Below are 14,251 nucleotides of genomic sequence, written 5' to 3'. Positions count from 1 at the left end.
ATCAAACCAATGTTTGCTCATTATACGCTAGGCCCGACTGTCAAGGTCAGATCACAGAGAGGAACCCTAAGGGGTTAACTGGGAAAGTATAGCTGGGACAGGAATGGAGAGGACAGAAATCAAGCAAGCTCTTTCCACCCGATAGTAACTGCTCATCCCCTTCCTGCAATCCAGCTACTTCACTTGCCGACTTGGATGACAGAAGGGCTGCCGCACGTGTCTTCTGAAGGGGTCTCTGCCAACATTACCCGTTAGGCTTTGAACACCTATCATCTTCAACCCCCAACCCCCCACCCCAGATCAGTTCAAAACTCTGAACTGTTAGTAATTCTCAGGTTGTTTCAGTTCCTCTGGTCTGCTTTAATTTTTGGTTCCTTGCTAGAATAAAATTCACTGAAATTATAATGGCATAAGGAACAATATAACTCTAAATGCACTGGGAGAATCTGAATTTAGTCCCACCTCAATTTTACTCTGCTTTCACTTTTAGAAAAATTGTCAGTTTTATTTCACTAAGAGGACACAGATGTAGAAAACAGACAGATGAGGACATAATAAACCACATGCTCTAGTGAAAACCCAGGGCAAAATATGCCCAGGAAAAAAGCAGCAGAAAACCCATATCTGCAAAATAAATTAAACGATACAAATCTTATCCATTCTGTCTGCCTTTTTCTTTTTGAGGGAGCTGGGCGGGGCTGGGGGGGTGGTCTCAGTTAAAAACTCTGAGGGTCCCTCACTGACACCACCAGCCTGACAGAGCCAGCCTGGGGATCATGAAGGGATTCTGTTCCTTGCAGTATCATTTAAAGTTCCCCAACCCCAAACAAAAAGAAACTTAAAAAAATTCCTGGCTGACCGATAGACGTTTATCTTTAATGACATGGAAATAATGAAGCGTTTATTGGTTAGTGAACTGAATTCACTGGGTGCTTTCCACTGAGGACAGACAGGAGTATGAGTATGGCGGGGGGGACGCACACACTCCTCCAGTCCTTCCATGTCTGAAGTTGGTGCTTGCCTGCACAGGGCCGCGCCATGGTTTAGGGACTGCTTAGACCTGCAGCATCGAACGGCATCCCCCGCTTGTCTGGGGCACGTGAACAGAAGGGCTAGGCAGCACAGCGCCCTGTTCCTTCTAGCAGGCCTGGGGGTGCCCATACCTGGGGCGCTGGGGGGGGCAGGCACGGAGGCCCACTGTCCTCCGAGCTCTTTCTCAGAAGCCACCACGGGTCCTGCCCGTGTTAACGCGGAGCTGCTATGGGGACAGCTTGTCCCCACCGATCCCAACGGTCTGCTGACAAGGGATTTAAGGAGCAGACAGTCCCAGGGACCTACGGAAACGGAACCAAAGTAGTGTGTTCACGAGCGGCAGCTATTCCTACGACCGCAGGGGAAACCGGCGGGCCCGGTGGGTGGCCCTGCCTGGTGAACGGGCTCCAGCCGAGCGGGGCTCTGACCTCTTCGACGGTCTCATCCTGCGGGGTGGCCGCGCTGTCGTCCGAGTCCTTCTGCGAGCCGGCGTCGGCGCTCTTGCGGACCTCCCTGCTCTTCTTGTGCTTGTGCGCCAGCTTCTTGACGTGCCCATCGGCCTTCCCGCTGCTCAGCCGCCGCACCGGGCTCGTCAGCCACTTGCGCAGCGTGTTTCCGGGCCGCTTGGGCCCTGGGGAGCTCTGGGCCCCCATCATGTGGGGCTGCAGAGAAGCCACCGAGGCCGGTGGGCTGGCGTCGTTACTGGAGACGGACAGCGAGTCTGAAGGACAAGAGAGACACAGCAGGTTTGACTGAACGGCCCACAAAGAATCCTCCCAACGTCACCGACAGGCTGTTGCGGCAGAGCCGGGCTGCGTGTGGCGTGCAGGGGGCGCCCAGCTGTGGCTGCCCACGCGCCACCTGCAGGGCGGACCTGTTGGAGGCCGAGGTCCATCTCTCACGCACACACCTTTCAAAGCGGGCCCAAACCTGAGCTGTTCCCAGTGATACTCTTCTCAAGATGTACTGTTCCCTCCAAAAACCACAAGTTACCAGTGCTGAAGGCCAGTGTCATCATCACAGACTGCAAATGTCATCATCACTTAAAATATCACAGGGCTCAGAAGACAGAATTTTAAAATTATTTTCATCCACTTTCTTGGTAAACAAAAGCTATGAAAGAAGATTTTAAAGGAAATTAAAAACGAATCCTGACAAAGGAATGTGTTAGTTTGACTGAACACAAGTACAACTCCGTGTCAATCTGTGCGTGCACGCACCCAAGTCTGTACGGATTTGACCTGGTCAGACTTTGGGACAAATGACACCCATCTAGGAAGCTGTGTCAAAAGCAAAGTCAGCGGCTGTGGAAGGGGTAAAGCCTGGCTGGTCTGGGGGAGAGCCAGCCTGTGGCCAGACTCTGAGCTACGCTGCTGTCCGTATCTCTGTGCTCAACCTTGAAGTGACTTCACGTCGAAATACCAGCAGCAATTAACAAAAACAACAACACATTTTTAAAAGAAATGTGAGGGGAAGCCTTCCTCAAATAACCAAAATGCTTTACAGAAAATATATCTAAATGAATCTTCTCACTGGATCTCAAAAATCTAGTCAACCCCGAAGTGATGATTTTTCAGGAGGAAAAAAGATAGAAAAAAGCTTAGGAAACAGTGGCGCTCACCAAATCCATGCAGTTATGAGGCATTACTTTACAAACGGAAAACCGGTGACCCTGGACACTGCGCTTGGCCTTTTCCTGAGTACTTGACTCTAGGGTGTCACCCCCGTGGAATGGAATAAAACGTTTTACACTTTAAGAAATGGAATGAGGAAGAAGATCATTCACTATGCTTGTTATTTTCTTAAATCTTTTGAAGCCTTAAAAATATATTAAAACTAATCTTGGAGAAGATCCTATCGTACGGACACCTGTATTTGCTTTACCTACCTCTGTGCCACTGGAGACCATCATGCGCTGCAGTTACAAAGCAGGAGCGCTAATCCCTCCCAATCCCGTGATTATACGCAAGAGAGTCCACAGCAGTTTCCCACTCACGCTCCAGATGCTGGGACGAGACAGCGGATCCCTGTCCAACTGCCGTCCCATTCCTGCCCTGGACTAAGCCTTGCACGGGTAGAGAGTATAATCTTCCATAAACAGCAGGATCACTCATTCTTAAAAATCTAGATTTTCTCAGAGCCAGACTTTGGTTTCAAAACCAATCAATACAGATACAGTATTTTGTTGAAGAGTAAAAAACTTTTTGGTCTGTGTGTATATACATACATAAATGTATGTGTATATGTATTTATTCATTTCTTTCTATCTTTAGTTTTAACTTTATTTTAAGATGAGAGTCACTACCACGCTTCCGTATCACTCCCCTTTTCCTCAGGTACTGTCTAGAGGAGAGGCAGGAGAGCACAGAACCACTGAGGTGGTAACATGCGCACTCTAAGTACTTCCCAGAAACCTTCTCAGGTGCTGATTTAGGATAAAGGGCAAAGAGGGAAACAGTGCCCGGGAACTCTTGTGGAAGGACAATAAGAAAGACAAAAAGAAGAGGAAGGTCTGGATCATCTACACACCAAATGATAATTAATTAATTAATTTTTAAAGATTTATTTCAGATAGAACATGAGCGGGAGAGGCTGAATCTCAAGCAGACTCTGAGCTGAGCACAGAGCCCAACCTGGGGCTCAATCCCATGACCTTGAGATCAAGACCTGAGCTGAAACCAAGAGCTGGCTGCTTAACTGACTGAGCCACTCAGGCGCCCCAATAATTTATTTAATTGAAGTTTTTGTTTTTTTTTTAAAGTTCCAACTATTAGCAAGAATCTGTGCTAGCCACAGCAGGTGACATTTTTCAGTAATTTACTGTGCTGGGACTCGGAGCCAAGCCCTGTACCTGCCACTGAACGGAGAGGAATAAAACCTTCCTTCGCCCATGGGATCCACCATGCAGTGTTTTCTAGGACCACATAACTATTATGCCAGGCTATGACACATGATGTAAGTGAGTACCAACTCTGTTGGAGGTTGAGAAGAAGGGGAATCGAGTGGAAGGATCACGGAAGGCTTCGTGAAGGAGGCAGCACTGAAGCTGGCCTTCGAATGAGCTGAGCTTGAATAACCCATGTAACCAGATCATGAGAACATCAGCTCCATGAGGGCAGGGGCCTCATCTGCTTTGTTACCTGCGGTACTCCCCAGGCCTGCCACGGTGCCTGCCACACGGTAGGCACCTATTATCTATCAAACGGAAACATCAGAAATCCCCAGCCTCAAGAAGAAGAGCCAGCTCAATCACTGCCTATATCTGTAGGACAATCTTGTCTTCGATGTACGTTCATCCAGCTGGATAATGGCACCAGACAAAGGACTGTGGAGGTGGTGCACAGCTGGAGGCCGGACACATCCTGGGCTGGTCAACCTCTGATGAGCTGTCACCGACGGAGCCCACTGTGCCTTGTGTGAGCCGAGGGGGGGCAGGAAAGAGACTGAGGCTCACTTACTGTAATACAACCCAATCAATGCCAGGTCTTCACGTTCCTAAGCAGAATACTCACACATTATGAGTAATGGGGAACACCACCTGAGCCCACGAACGAACCTCACCTGTGTTCCGTACCCAAAAGTGAGAATTTGAGGGACTGTGGCACAGGAGAGCACATCATGTGAATCCTAAGTGAGATGGGGACACCCACTGGAATTCTGACAGGCTCTGTCCACCAAAGCCGCAGGGCCACTGGGAAGTGGACGAGAGCATGGTGGGCGGGAACGCGGGGCAGTCCCCCGAAGCATAAGGACATCTCCTCCTGTCAGCAGACCCAGCAGACCCAGCATGCCCTCAGGAGGCATCAATAACATTTTGTGGGAGCCGGCTGGCTTTACAAGGATCACTCCCCCAGGGCATTCTAGCCTTGCCTGGAGAGGAGATGGTGGTTGTAAAAATGGCTCAAGAACAACGGGAGATGGCATTTTCTCTGTGGGCTCAGCTGCATTGGGTTTGGTTCTTTGCATTTTGAGAAGTAGGTTCAAAAGACAGTTCCTCCTCACCTGGCAGATCAGGCATGATAAACATGGCCTGGACGTTCCCTCCCAGACCCAGGAAGGAGGCAGAGCTGCCCAAGGCCAGAGCTCACCTGTGATGAATGCTGTTCTGAAAGGGAGAGCAGTTCTCTTCCTGAGCTGCTGTTTATCAAACCACTTAATGACATTGTTTCACTTTACTGGAATGTTTAGGACTTAAAAAAATCTAGCAGCTATTACAAACTAAGAAGAAAATTTTACTGAATTTTAAGTGCATTGTTTTAGATGTTGTTTTAAGTAATCTCAACACCCAGTGTGGGGCTTGACCTCATGACCCAGAGATCAAGAGTCGCATGTTCTACTGATTGAGCCAGCCAGGCGCCCCTATACAATGTCGTTGAATTTTAAATTTTACCTGGGAAAACAATGTCATTTCAGAAGTCTGTAAAGGTAGAGGGAAACTTTCTTCATCTGTCTCTAGGATTAGCAGATACTTTATCTAGTGCAGGTCTGATACATTATCTTTCCATTTCGTCTTTAATAGTAATGCTCAATTCTTCACCTGTTTGACACCCTCCAAGAAAAACAACAAATTGTTGTGTTTTTTTTTTTATAATACATAAACGTTTTTACCCAAATCTATGGATTCTAATAGACCATTTTATGCTCTTCACTGGATTGTGACATAATGCATAAATCAGAAATTTAAAAAGTTAAAAATTATTTAAACTTAATATACTTATTAATAGAATGAAATAAAGGGCCTATTTTTTTAGTTAAGTGAAGAAGAGACTTTAACCACTCGACCAACCGCTCTGCTGCAAATTTGAAAGTAAACATGTCCTAACGGTACCTAGTGGAACTAAGGTCTTTAATGCTATTGGGCACGAGGTGAGCATAAGTCACAAAACAAACACAGGGCTTAGAAGGTCTCCTTGGGAAGACCTTAAATTACTGGTCCGCACACAGGTGCCTTTCCCAGAAGAGTTCCCGGTGGCTGTGATGTGCTGAGTCGGCAGTGTCCTGCCCAGGTACAAACACTGCGCAGGCAGGCCCCCTCCTCTCAAACCTCACCTTTGTGCTTGGATTAGACTGCGCATGGCTCAGGCCAGTAACAAGAGTAACCCCCAGACGGAGGGCCCTATGGCCCCAGCTCTGTATAACCATTTCATGCCAGTACTTTCCCAGCTGGGTAACTGTCAAGGCAGGAAGCCAACCGTGACCTTAGACTCCAGGCTTCACGTGGGCAGGCACTGGGTCTGGTTTGTTCACAACTACGTGCCCAGCTGCCAACAGGATGTCTGGCACATCCTCAGAGCTTAGTAAGTAACTATACGCTGAGTAAATGACAAATGCATAAGTGAGCAAGTCGATTACCAATGACGGGCTAGCTCACCGACTAAGCATATTGCCTGGTAACTTAAGTTGACCACAGTGAATGGTCATATCCTGACTTGGTGGTATATACATCAGTTGTAAGGGGAGCTCCAAGTAACATCTAATCTTAGCCAAGTTCACCAGTTTGTAAATCACTTACTTACAAGATGGTAATTCAGAGTGGACTGAGGCTATTCTTGTAATGACCTGCCCTATGTGACGATTTCTTGCAAGGCAGTGGCAGGCCCAGGAGCCACTGGTGAGGGTACTGTGCACGTGAACAGCACCCATCATGCATGGTGGGGGCCAGGGGACAGAAAGAGGGTTCAGGACCGAACCAACCTGAGAAGTAGGATGGAAACTCATTTGTCACTCAGAGAAACTACATCTGTTCCTGTTTCCACCTTCACTTACTGTGTCTTGCCTTCCCCTCAACTCCTAACTTCTTGTAAGAGAAAAAGACTCAACACTCAGGACCGCTGCTTTCTCACCCCATCCCCAGCCTTCCCACCCCCAAGAATGGTTGCAGTCACATCTTGTCTGGTCTGGGGATGCATGTTCCTCTTTTCAGCTTGGGGAAACTCCACCGATTCAAGGTCCAGAGGGAGGGTCAATTATGCGTGGCAGAAGGAATTCTGGATTTTTGTCAAACGGTCTCAGCCTGAGCCTGGTTCTTCCACTCAACATCCATGACCCCAGGCCGACATTCTGGCGCCTGGATTTCCTCATCATACAGGGCTATCACAGGATCGCATGAAATAATGGGGTTAATGAGCTTTATAAACTGTAAAGTGCTATTTACAAAGGTAGGATGGTTGAGGCAACCTTCTCCAGGACTCCTCCATAGTACAGGACTTCCTGCTACACTGTATTTATGCAACTGCGAGCATCCAGATAACGGGGACTCGGGGTAACCATCTTGGTAATCACAAGCCTCTCCTGATGACCAGGATATCCTCAAAATCATTTTGAGATGAAGGATGAATGAAGGAATCCAGATGGATTACTTCATTTTCTTCCCATTTGTTTTTAAAAACTTGTCCCATATGAAGAAGAAAAAGCAGCATAAGGAGATGCCATCAGCCCATCACAGTCTTTTAAAAAGGCACTCGCGCGTATACATGAGGAAGCCATCTGTAGCCTGCTGAAGCCTAAGAGAGGGAATCAATTCAGGTTTCTCTCTTCTTGTTTGGAGGGGGAAACCAAGGCTTTGGTTTAGCAACTTCTTTGCTAAAGTCAGAGTTCACACAGAGTCCATGCTAGATTTGTTCTTAAAAAAAGGGAAGCAACTCAAGAAAGGAGGGAAGGCAGGAGTGCTAACCCTCCGCCCCTTGCAGGAAGGAGTCGCACCCGTGAGCACACAGAACACTGAGACTGGGGTGAAGATGAATCGCCTTCTCGTCCCAGTCACTAAATCTGAGACATCTGTGATTAATAAAGCACTTTTTTTTTATTGTAAGAAAAAAAGGAGAAAGGACCATATCCTGCTAGTTGCAGACTAAGAAGAATCACATTTCATTGCAGCCCTCTCCCTGTTCTACGACGGTAGGAAGTCTCGGGATGTTTATAATCCTGCAGTGCTGAGTGTGCCTGTGGACAGAACGAAGAACACCTGCCCCTGGAGTGGGAAACGGTTCCTTGAAACCCTGGCATTCCCTCGAGGCACTCCTACGGCCTTTCTTCCTTTTCTGTCCCCATGGTACAGGGCAGAGAGGTCTGTTGTTTGTTCACGCTGTCTCTGCAGAGTTTAAAGCCTGCTTTACCTTCAAGTGAGCCCTTTCCAGATGAATTCAAAAGCAATGGGGCCAGGTTCTAGCCCCATCCCGTCAGGTCCTGGGCTGGGTACCGGACAAGGCCTTCAGTTTTCTGATTGTGGAGTGACAGTGAGTCCTCCCCAGGCTGCTGGGAGGACAGGAACGAACACGGTCTTTGTAAAATCACAGTCTGACACAAACAGGAGGCAATCCTCCTATTTGTGCACAGAAACAATTTGCAGGAGGCACACGGCGGGGGAGGGAGGCCCCCCTGGGCCAGGCACAGGAAGAAGGGACGGTTAGGACAGCAAAGGCCTGATCTCTCCCGGGTGGCCGGAGCCGCAGCGCTGCACCACACGCTGCCCATCTGCAGAGACAAGCACCCCTCACTCCACATGATGTCAGCCAGACGCGCACATGGGACCAGCGCTGACAGCCGCGTCCCGTCTGATGAGGCATGACTGCCACACAGATGCATACACTCAACCCTGGGAGACTTTCCAATAACCTGCTGGCTCACATTTCAAATCCTCCTGCACAGAGTGTCCCAGAATGACTGTAGCTCATTTTGAAGGAAGATATTCCCATCTTTCTGTCCATTGTACATGCTCAAAAATCCCTGTCAAATGAACAATGCAGTGATGTCTTGATACATCCTCTAACCAGGATCAACCTAACTCAGAGCTCAGCACCCTCCCAGGGCAAACCGCTAATTTATAATTCTAGTTATAAGGACGTGAAGCAATGTTTCTTCAGTAGTTATTGCTAGAGAAAGATCATGTGCTAAAGGAAGATAATTCAAGGCCACTTTGGGGCAGCTGCTTCTCATGTCTGAAAATAATTCCATCAGACTATTTCAGAACAGACTGGACAGGGTTTAATCAGGTCCACCTGGTCTTCGGCAGTTTCTCAAGCCTCTTGTCAAGAATTCAACACAGTAAATCACATTTTAATTTAGGAGATTCTTGTACCATACCAGGAAGGTCGCAATGTACAGAAAATCAGATCTAAAAATTTACTTGATGGAGCAAAGAAGTTGCTTGCTTATGGCTGCTGACTGGATTGGTTCAAATATGCCAGAGCAAAATTTTCTCAGTAAATGACTATCATCTCTATACTTTTCAAACTGGCTTTTAATTCCCTGCTTTTGGAATCAAGGTAACATCTTTTTGGAATGGGGGGGAAAAAAGGCCATAAATACACTAGAAATCCTCTTGAAGATCACATAAAAAGTGAGCTAATCAGTAAATTATTCTCTCAGACGCGTTTCTAGGGATTGCATCTCTGTATCACACAGCGATTACAATGACCTACACAGGCTAAGCGTGTTAATTTATGACAATGATGAGGGAGACGAAGCTGGGGTGTTGTTGGGGGGAACTTCACGTACTGAAGGGGGAAACTGACCTGCCCAAGGAGAGTTACACTTTTGGCGGTTCAGAATACTGGAGCAAGTATTTTTATAATATATTTCCAAACTTAAGTCTATATTCTATTCGTAAGTATCTGAAAACTTTTCTTGACTGCTTTCTTTTTCATTCCAGTTACCTCACTCTTATCTATGTTCCACTCATCTTGTATGTGAATCAGCATTAGTAACGATGCATTGGGGGTTGAGACACACAGTGGACGCGCACCCTCAGGCAGTTATCTGCTGCCCCCCCCACACCTATGTTCTGGTGTTCCGCATTTCCAGGGTTTCACTCTGGTCTGAAACTGTCACACAAATTCACGATAACACGGGAAATAATTTTTTTAAAAAGTCAGAAGCTGTACAGAGGTAGTGAGCAGCACTACAGTCTGTGGAATGGTAATGAGTGAAAAATGTGGCAAGAACAACAGAAGCAAATTTGCAAGGGGAGTCCTTAATGCAAAAATGTGAGCTCTGTATTTGCTTTCAAAGATGAAGGAAACACAGAAAACAAGAAGAGAAAGACTAACCTCCTGAATTTTTTTTTTTTTTTTAAATAATCCCTAGATTCACCCAGAGGTCCAGCATAGCGCTCTAATGAAGAACACATGGTCTTTGCGGCCTGAGAAAATGCACATAAATGACCAGCACATTCACCCCTCCCTGTGCAGCCCCCTTCCACGAATTCACACTAGTGTTCACTAGCAGCCCACCTCAGGGGACCCCTGAATGGAAGAACACAATGTAATCACTGGCATCAATTAACAGACTCAACTAGAAACAACTGGACTCGAGGAGAAACAATCTCTCCAACCTGTCTCTTGGGAGGTTGAAAGCAAGGCTGTGTGGGGACAGAAAGCACAGTGTCCCTGTCAGGTGCTCAGGGAGTCACGTCATGAACAATGAATGGCTTCTCACCACCACATAGCACGTGGAGCAACAGAGACACGAGGGTTGTAACCTCTACCTAACCAAACATGCATGCAAACGGAAGTCGCACGTGCAAATTTTGCTCTTTTGACTCTTAGAGAAATCTCTAAATGCTCTTTATTCTTAGTGTGGTTTCTGAAAACGCTTAAAACATTACATAATCACTGGAAAATGTGGCTATGTCAACAAATGCAGAAATACAAGCATCATTTTCCCTCTCGAATTCATTCCTGGGAGGGGAATGCTAACCTGTCAGAATTTCTAGTCAGGAAAGTGTCTCATCTTAAAGATCTTTCTCGGGCGCCTGAGTGGCTCAGTCGTTCAGCATCTGCCTTCGGCTCAGGTCATGATCCCAGGGTCCTGGGATCGAGCCCCACATCGGGCTCCCTGCTCAGCGGGGAGCCTGCTTCTCCCTCTCCCACTGCCCCTGCTTGTGTTCCTGCTCTCGCTCTCGGTCTCTGTCAAATAAATAAATAAAATCTTAAAAAAAAAAAAAAGATCTTTCTCCACGTGAATTTCAACACTTGAATTTCCATAAGGAAACCCTAAGAAACTAAATAAAAATGAAAGCAGATGGCATAATCCTTTGCTTGGCTAATCAGATGAACAGGATATCACATACTGCCAAAGTGGAAATTTGAAAACTCCTCAGAAATGAAATAATAGTCATTTTTGATAGTGGAGAACACAAAGGATGAATTAGTCTGGATCAATGTAAGGAATTTAATACAAATCTAATGAATGGAGTTATCCATGCCCTGAACAAAGAAGGCCCTGGTTCACTGGCTGGATCAGGAATGCTCTAGGGACAAGTAGATCTGTGGCTGGTGACAGTTCATCACCAGGCTGGCTTCTAGGAAGAGGTGAGCTAAGAAGCCGTCATATCTTGAGACCGGGACACTGGGAGACGGAAGCATAGTGATGGTCAAGGTTGAATGCTACAGTGTGCCTTGCTGATCTGACACCCCCTTCCAGGGTGGTGGGGGAGAACCGGGCACGTGTGGGTTGACCGCTCGCCTGAGGCAGACATCCACACACGGGAAACCACACTGTTATAAAACCCAACTATGTTGTCAGAGAGTACTTGTCTTCTTTTTAAACCCCATTTTTATGTTGGGGCTTATTTCTTTATGTGAACCTCCTCTCCCCAGGACAAATGCTGGCTTTGTTGGAGGAGAGCTTCTAGCCCATATTCCTTTTTTCTCCGGAAAACAGGGGCATTTTCTTTGCCTTTTACATGAGTTAGCTCTTGAAATATATTTTTTGGGAGATGAACAGCAGGCTTTTCTGCAACCAAAAGCCTAAGGTGTCACAAGGGGAAAAGAAATCCCCAAGGAGCTATCTTGCCAGTGATGACAGGGAGGGGATTTCATTCCTGACTTTTACACAAGGACAAAAACAGATGTTTAAAGATATCCTTGCTGGATGGAAGAAAGACAGTTTTTGAAAAAAACTGCAAAAAAAAAAAAAAAAAAGAGAGAGACTGGAGAAACACACACAAATCCTGCAAGCTGCAGACATTTCTGTCTACCAGGGTTTTCTGACACCTTCCAGCCTGGCCCCCACTCTCCTGATGTACATGGCTCTCTAGCAACATTGGCTGGGAAATCAGAATGAAAGGTCGTGTAGCATCAGCACTCACACGGAAAGTTCTCCAGCGATCGAGTGGCCCCATTGCGCACACAGAGCCCCACCGTGCTGCTCCATGTGAAGTCCTGGGCAGCAGGGGCCAACGGGGCAGAGGGGCCTTTGACACCTCACCTGGTTCTACTGCTCTCTCTACACACGTAAACAGAAGCTGTAAGCCGCAGACCAGGCTGCTTCCGTGGAGGGTCTGCAGGAGAGGGCCCTGCATGTGAGTACACAGCCACGTGGCACCACCGTGCAGGCGCTTAGTGACATCCTGGGGCATGCTGCTCTCGGCCCTGGTCTGCTGACCGTTCAAAAGTAGGAAAACTTCTGAATGCTCCTCTATTTGTTTGGCTTTTTCAGAAGCGGAGAACCTCTGTGTTCCCCAAAAGTCAAATGGCTGTTCTTTCCACAAGCTTAAGATGACTACCACTTACACAAAGAAAGATTATTATAAAAACAAATATCATGTGTTTACTAGATTACTTAGTATTTAGTATACCGCTGACTTAGGGATAATGAGGTTTTTCTCTGAGATAAAATAATGGGTTCTTGATTCTTAATTTCTTCATTTGGGAAGCTATTCCCAGGGCAATACAGCATTTATTATTGCCCTGAATAATCATCATTTAAGGGAATAGAAAGCTAATTTTGGGGGAAATAAGCAATCCTGTGATGCTCACATAACATTCCTTTCATCTGATTCTGCCTTTCAGAGGTTCAAAGACTGCTAAGGAACAGGAATGTTTAACCCATGGGTATAACTGTTCCTGATATGAAACAAAGTATTAGCAGTGAAGGATCTAATCTTATTTGAAGGAAGCTTACATTTGCACTGTATTCTTTATGATGAACATTTAAGCTTTTGGTTAATGTCTTACTACTTGTTGGAAAAAAATGAAATAAATCAGCCTACCTTCTTACAGAAGAAACCAAAGATTTTTTTAGGGGGCAATTTATAGATTTCCCAAAAGCTGAAAATGTCTCTAAATGAAGCAGGAGGTACACAAAGACACTCCCATGCAAAATGGCTTAAAAGAACATTCTGAAGTTAGTGGTTTAAACTGCATGATTGATTTGTTGCAGGTGCTGACAGATTTCTCCTCGTTCATATACAAATTTATTATTTTTAAATAAGACTGGATCCAGAATGCCAACATGCAAAAGCCTTTTTCCTACACTCTAGAAAATGCATGAATTGCCTAAGAACATACCTAACTAAAATATGCTATAAGCCATGCAAACTTATGTTTTCATATAGCCACATAACTCATTTCATATAACCGTATACTAAATTTTACATAGCAGTAGGAAGAAAAAAAAAAATGGCCTTGGAATGTTCTGCAGTGAGCTTGCCAGGCAGTATCACTCTTCATGTCCTCTTCAACAGCAGTTAGCTGAAGCTTCAGTCTCAAGAGAGTGGAGTATTAGTTTGGAAAGAGTTACAGCCCTGGAGAATGAGGAAATGGATGGTTCCCCCCCAGAAACCACAAAGCAAATATCTAGTACATTATATTTTAGGGTCCCTGGTCATTTGGTTCAAAAATAAAGAAAACATAAAGCCCTAACCAGTTAGGAATCTCTTTCATAATTGTTTTAGTAATACCTCTACCAAAGGCAAAATGCTGCTCTAACTTAAAGCTAAGCACTTGGAAACTGGGATTAAAATGTTAACCACAGTTGAGGAGGCCAAAAGCCCAAGGTGTGGGTACTTATCAGTCCCCATCGTTACCACCCACTTCCAAGCATGCAAACGGTTAAGGGGCTGCAATCCCAAACTTTGAATTGATGTTATGACAGCCCCCACCCCCACCGCCCTACAAGAACTGAATGGCACTGAATTTTAGTTTTCACATGACCAGTCTGTAATTTCTTGAAAACTGCCCACTCTCGTCCTCGGATATTACATAGCAAAACAATGACAAAAGCCAAAAAACACAAAGAAAAGAGGGTCAGGGCGACTGTATTTGGAGCTGTTCACGTCTCCAACACTGGAGGCAAAACCTCCTCAGCACGGGCCGCTTTCTAAGAATCCACACGCCTCCTGCCGTGAGTGCCCACGGCCTGTTGTTCAGGCAGCTCGGGCAGCGGAGCATCCACAGGGAGAAGGAGGAAGAAGGAAGGGAGGCCTGGAGTTATTCCA

The 14,251-nt window shown here is 46.2% G+C and overlaps 1 protein-coding gene across 3 annotated transcripts in view; it reads right to left on the bottom strand.

Annotated features, from left to right (window-relative positions):
* The window catches only part of LOC102731976 (triple functional domain protein), a 314,385-nt gene that overhangs the window by 17,796 nt on the left and 282,338 nt on the right, over window positions 1-14,251 (bottom strand). For all 3 annotated transcript variants that reach the window (XM_081825910.1, XM_081825911.1, XM_081825912.1), the window contains exon 35: window positions 1,461-1,753. In XM_081825910.1, coding sequence (XP_081682036.1) covers window positions 1,461-1,753 — 293 coding nt within the window. The remainder of the gene's footprint in view (window positions 1-1,460; window positions 1,754-14,251) is intronic.

The sequence above is a fragment of the Leptonychotes weddellii genome, chromosome 7 (assembly GCF_054177405.1).
Source record: "Leptonychotes weddellii isolate Sample4059 chromosome 7, ASM5417740v2, whole genome shotgun sequence".
Lineage (NCBI taxonomy): Eukaryota > Metazoa > Chordata > Mammalia > Carnivora > Phocidae > Leptonychotes > Leptonychotes weddellii.
This window is presented reverse-complemented; position numbering and strand designations above follow the sequence as displayed.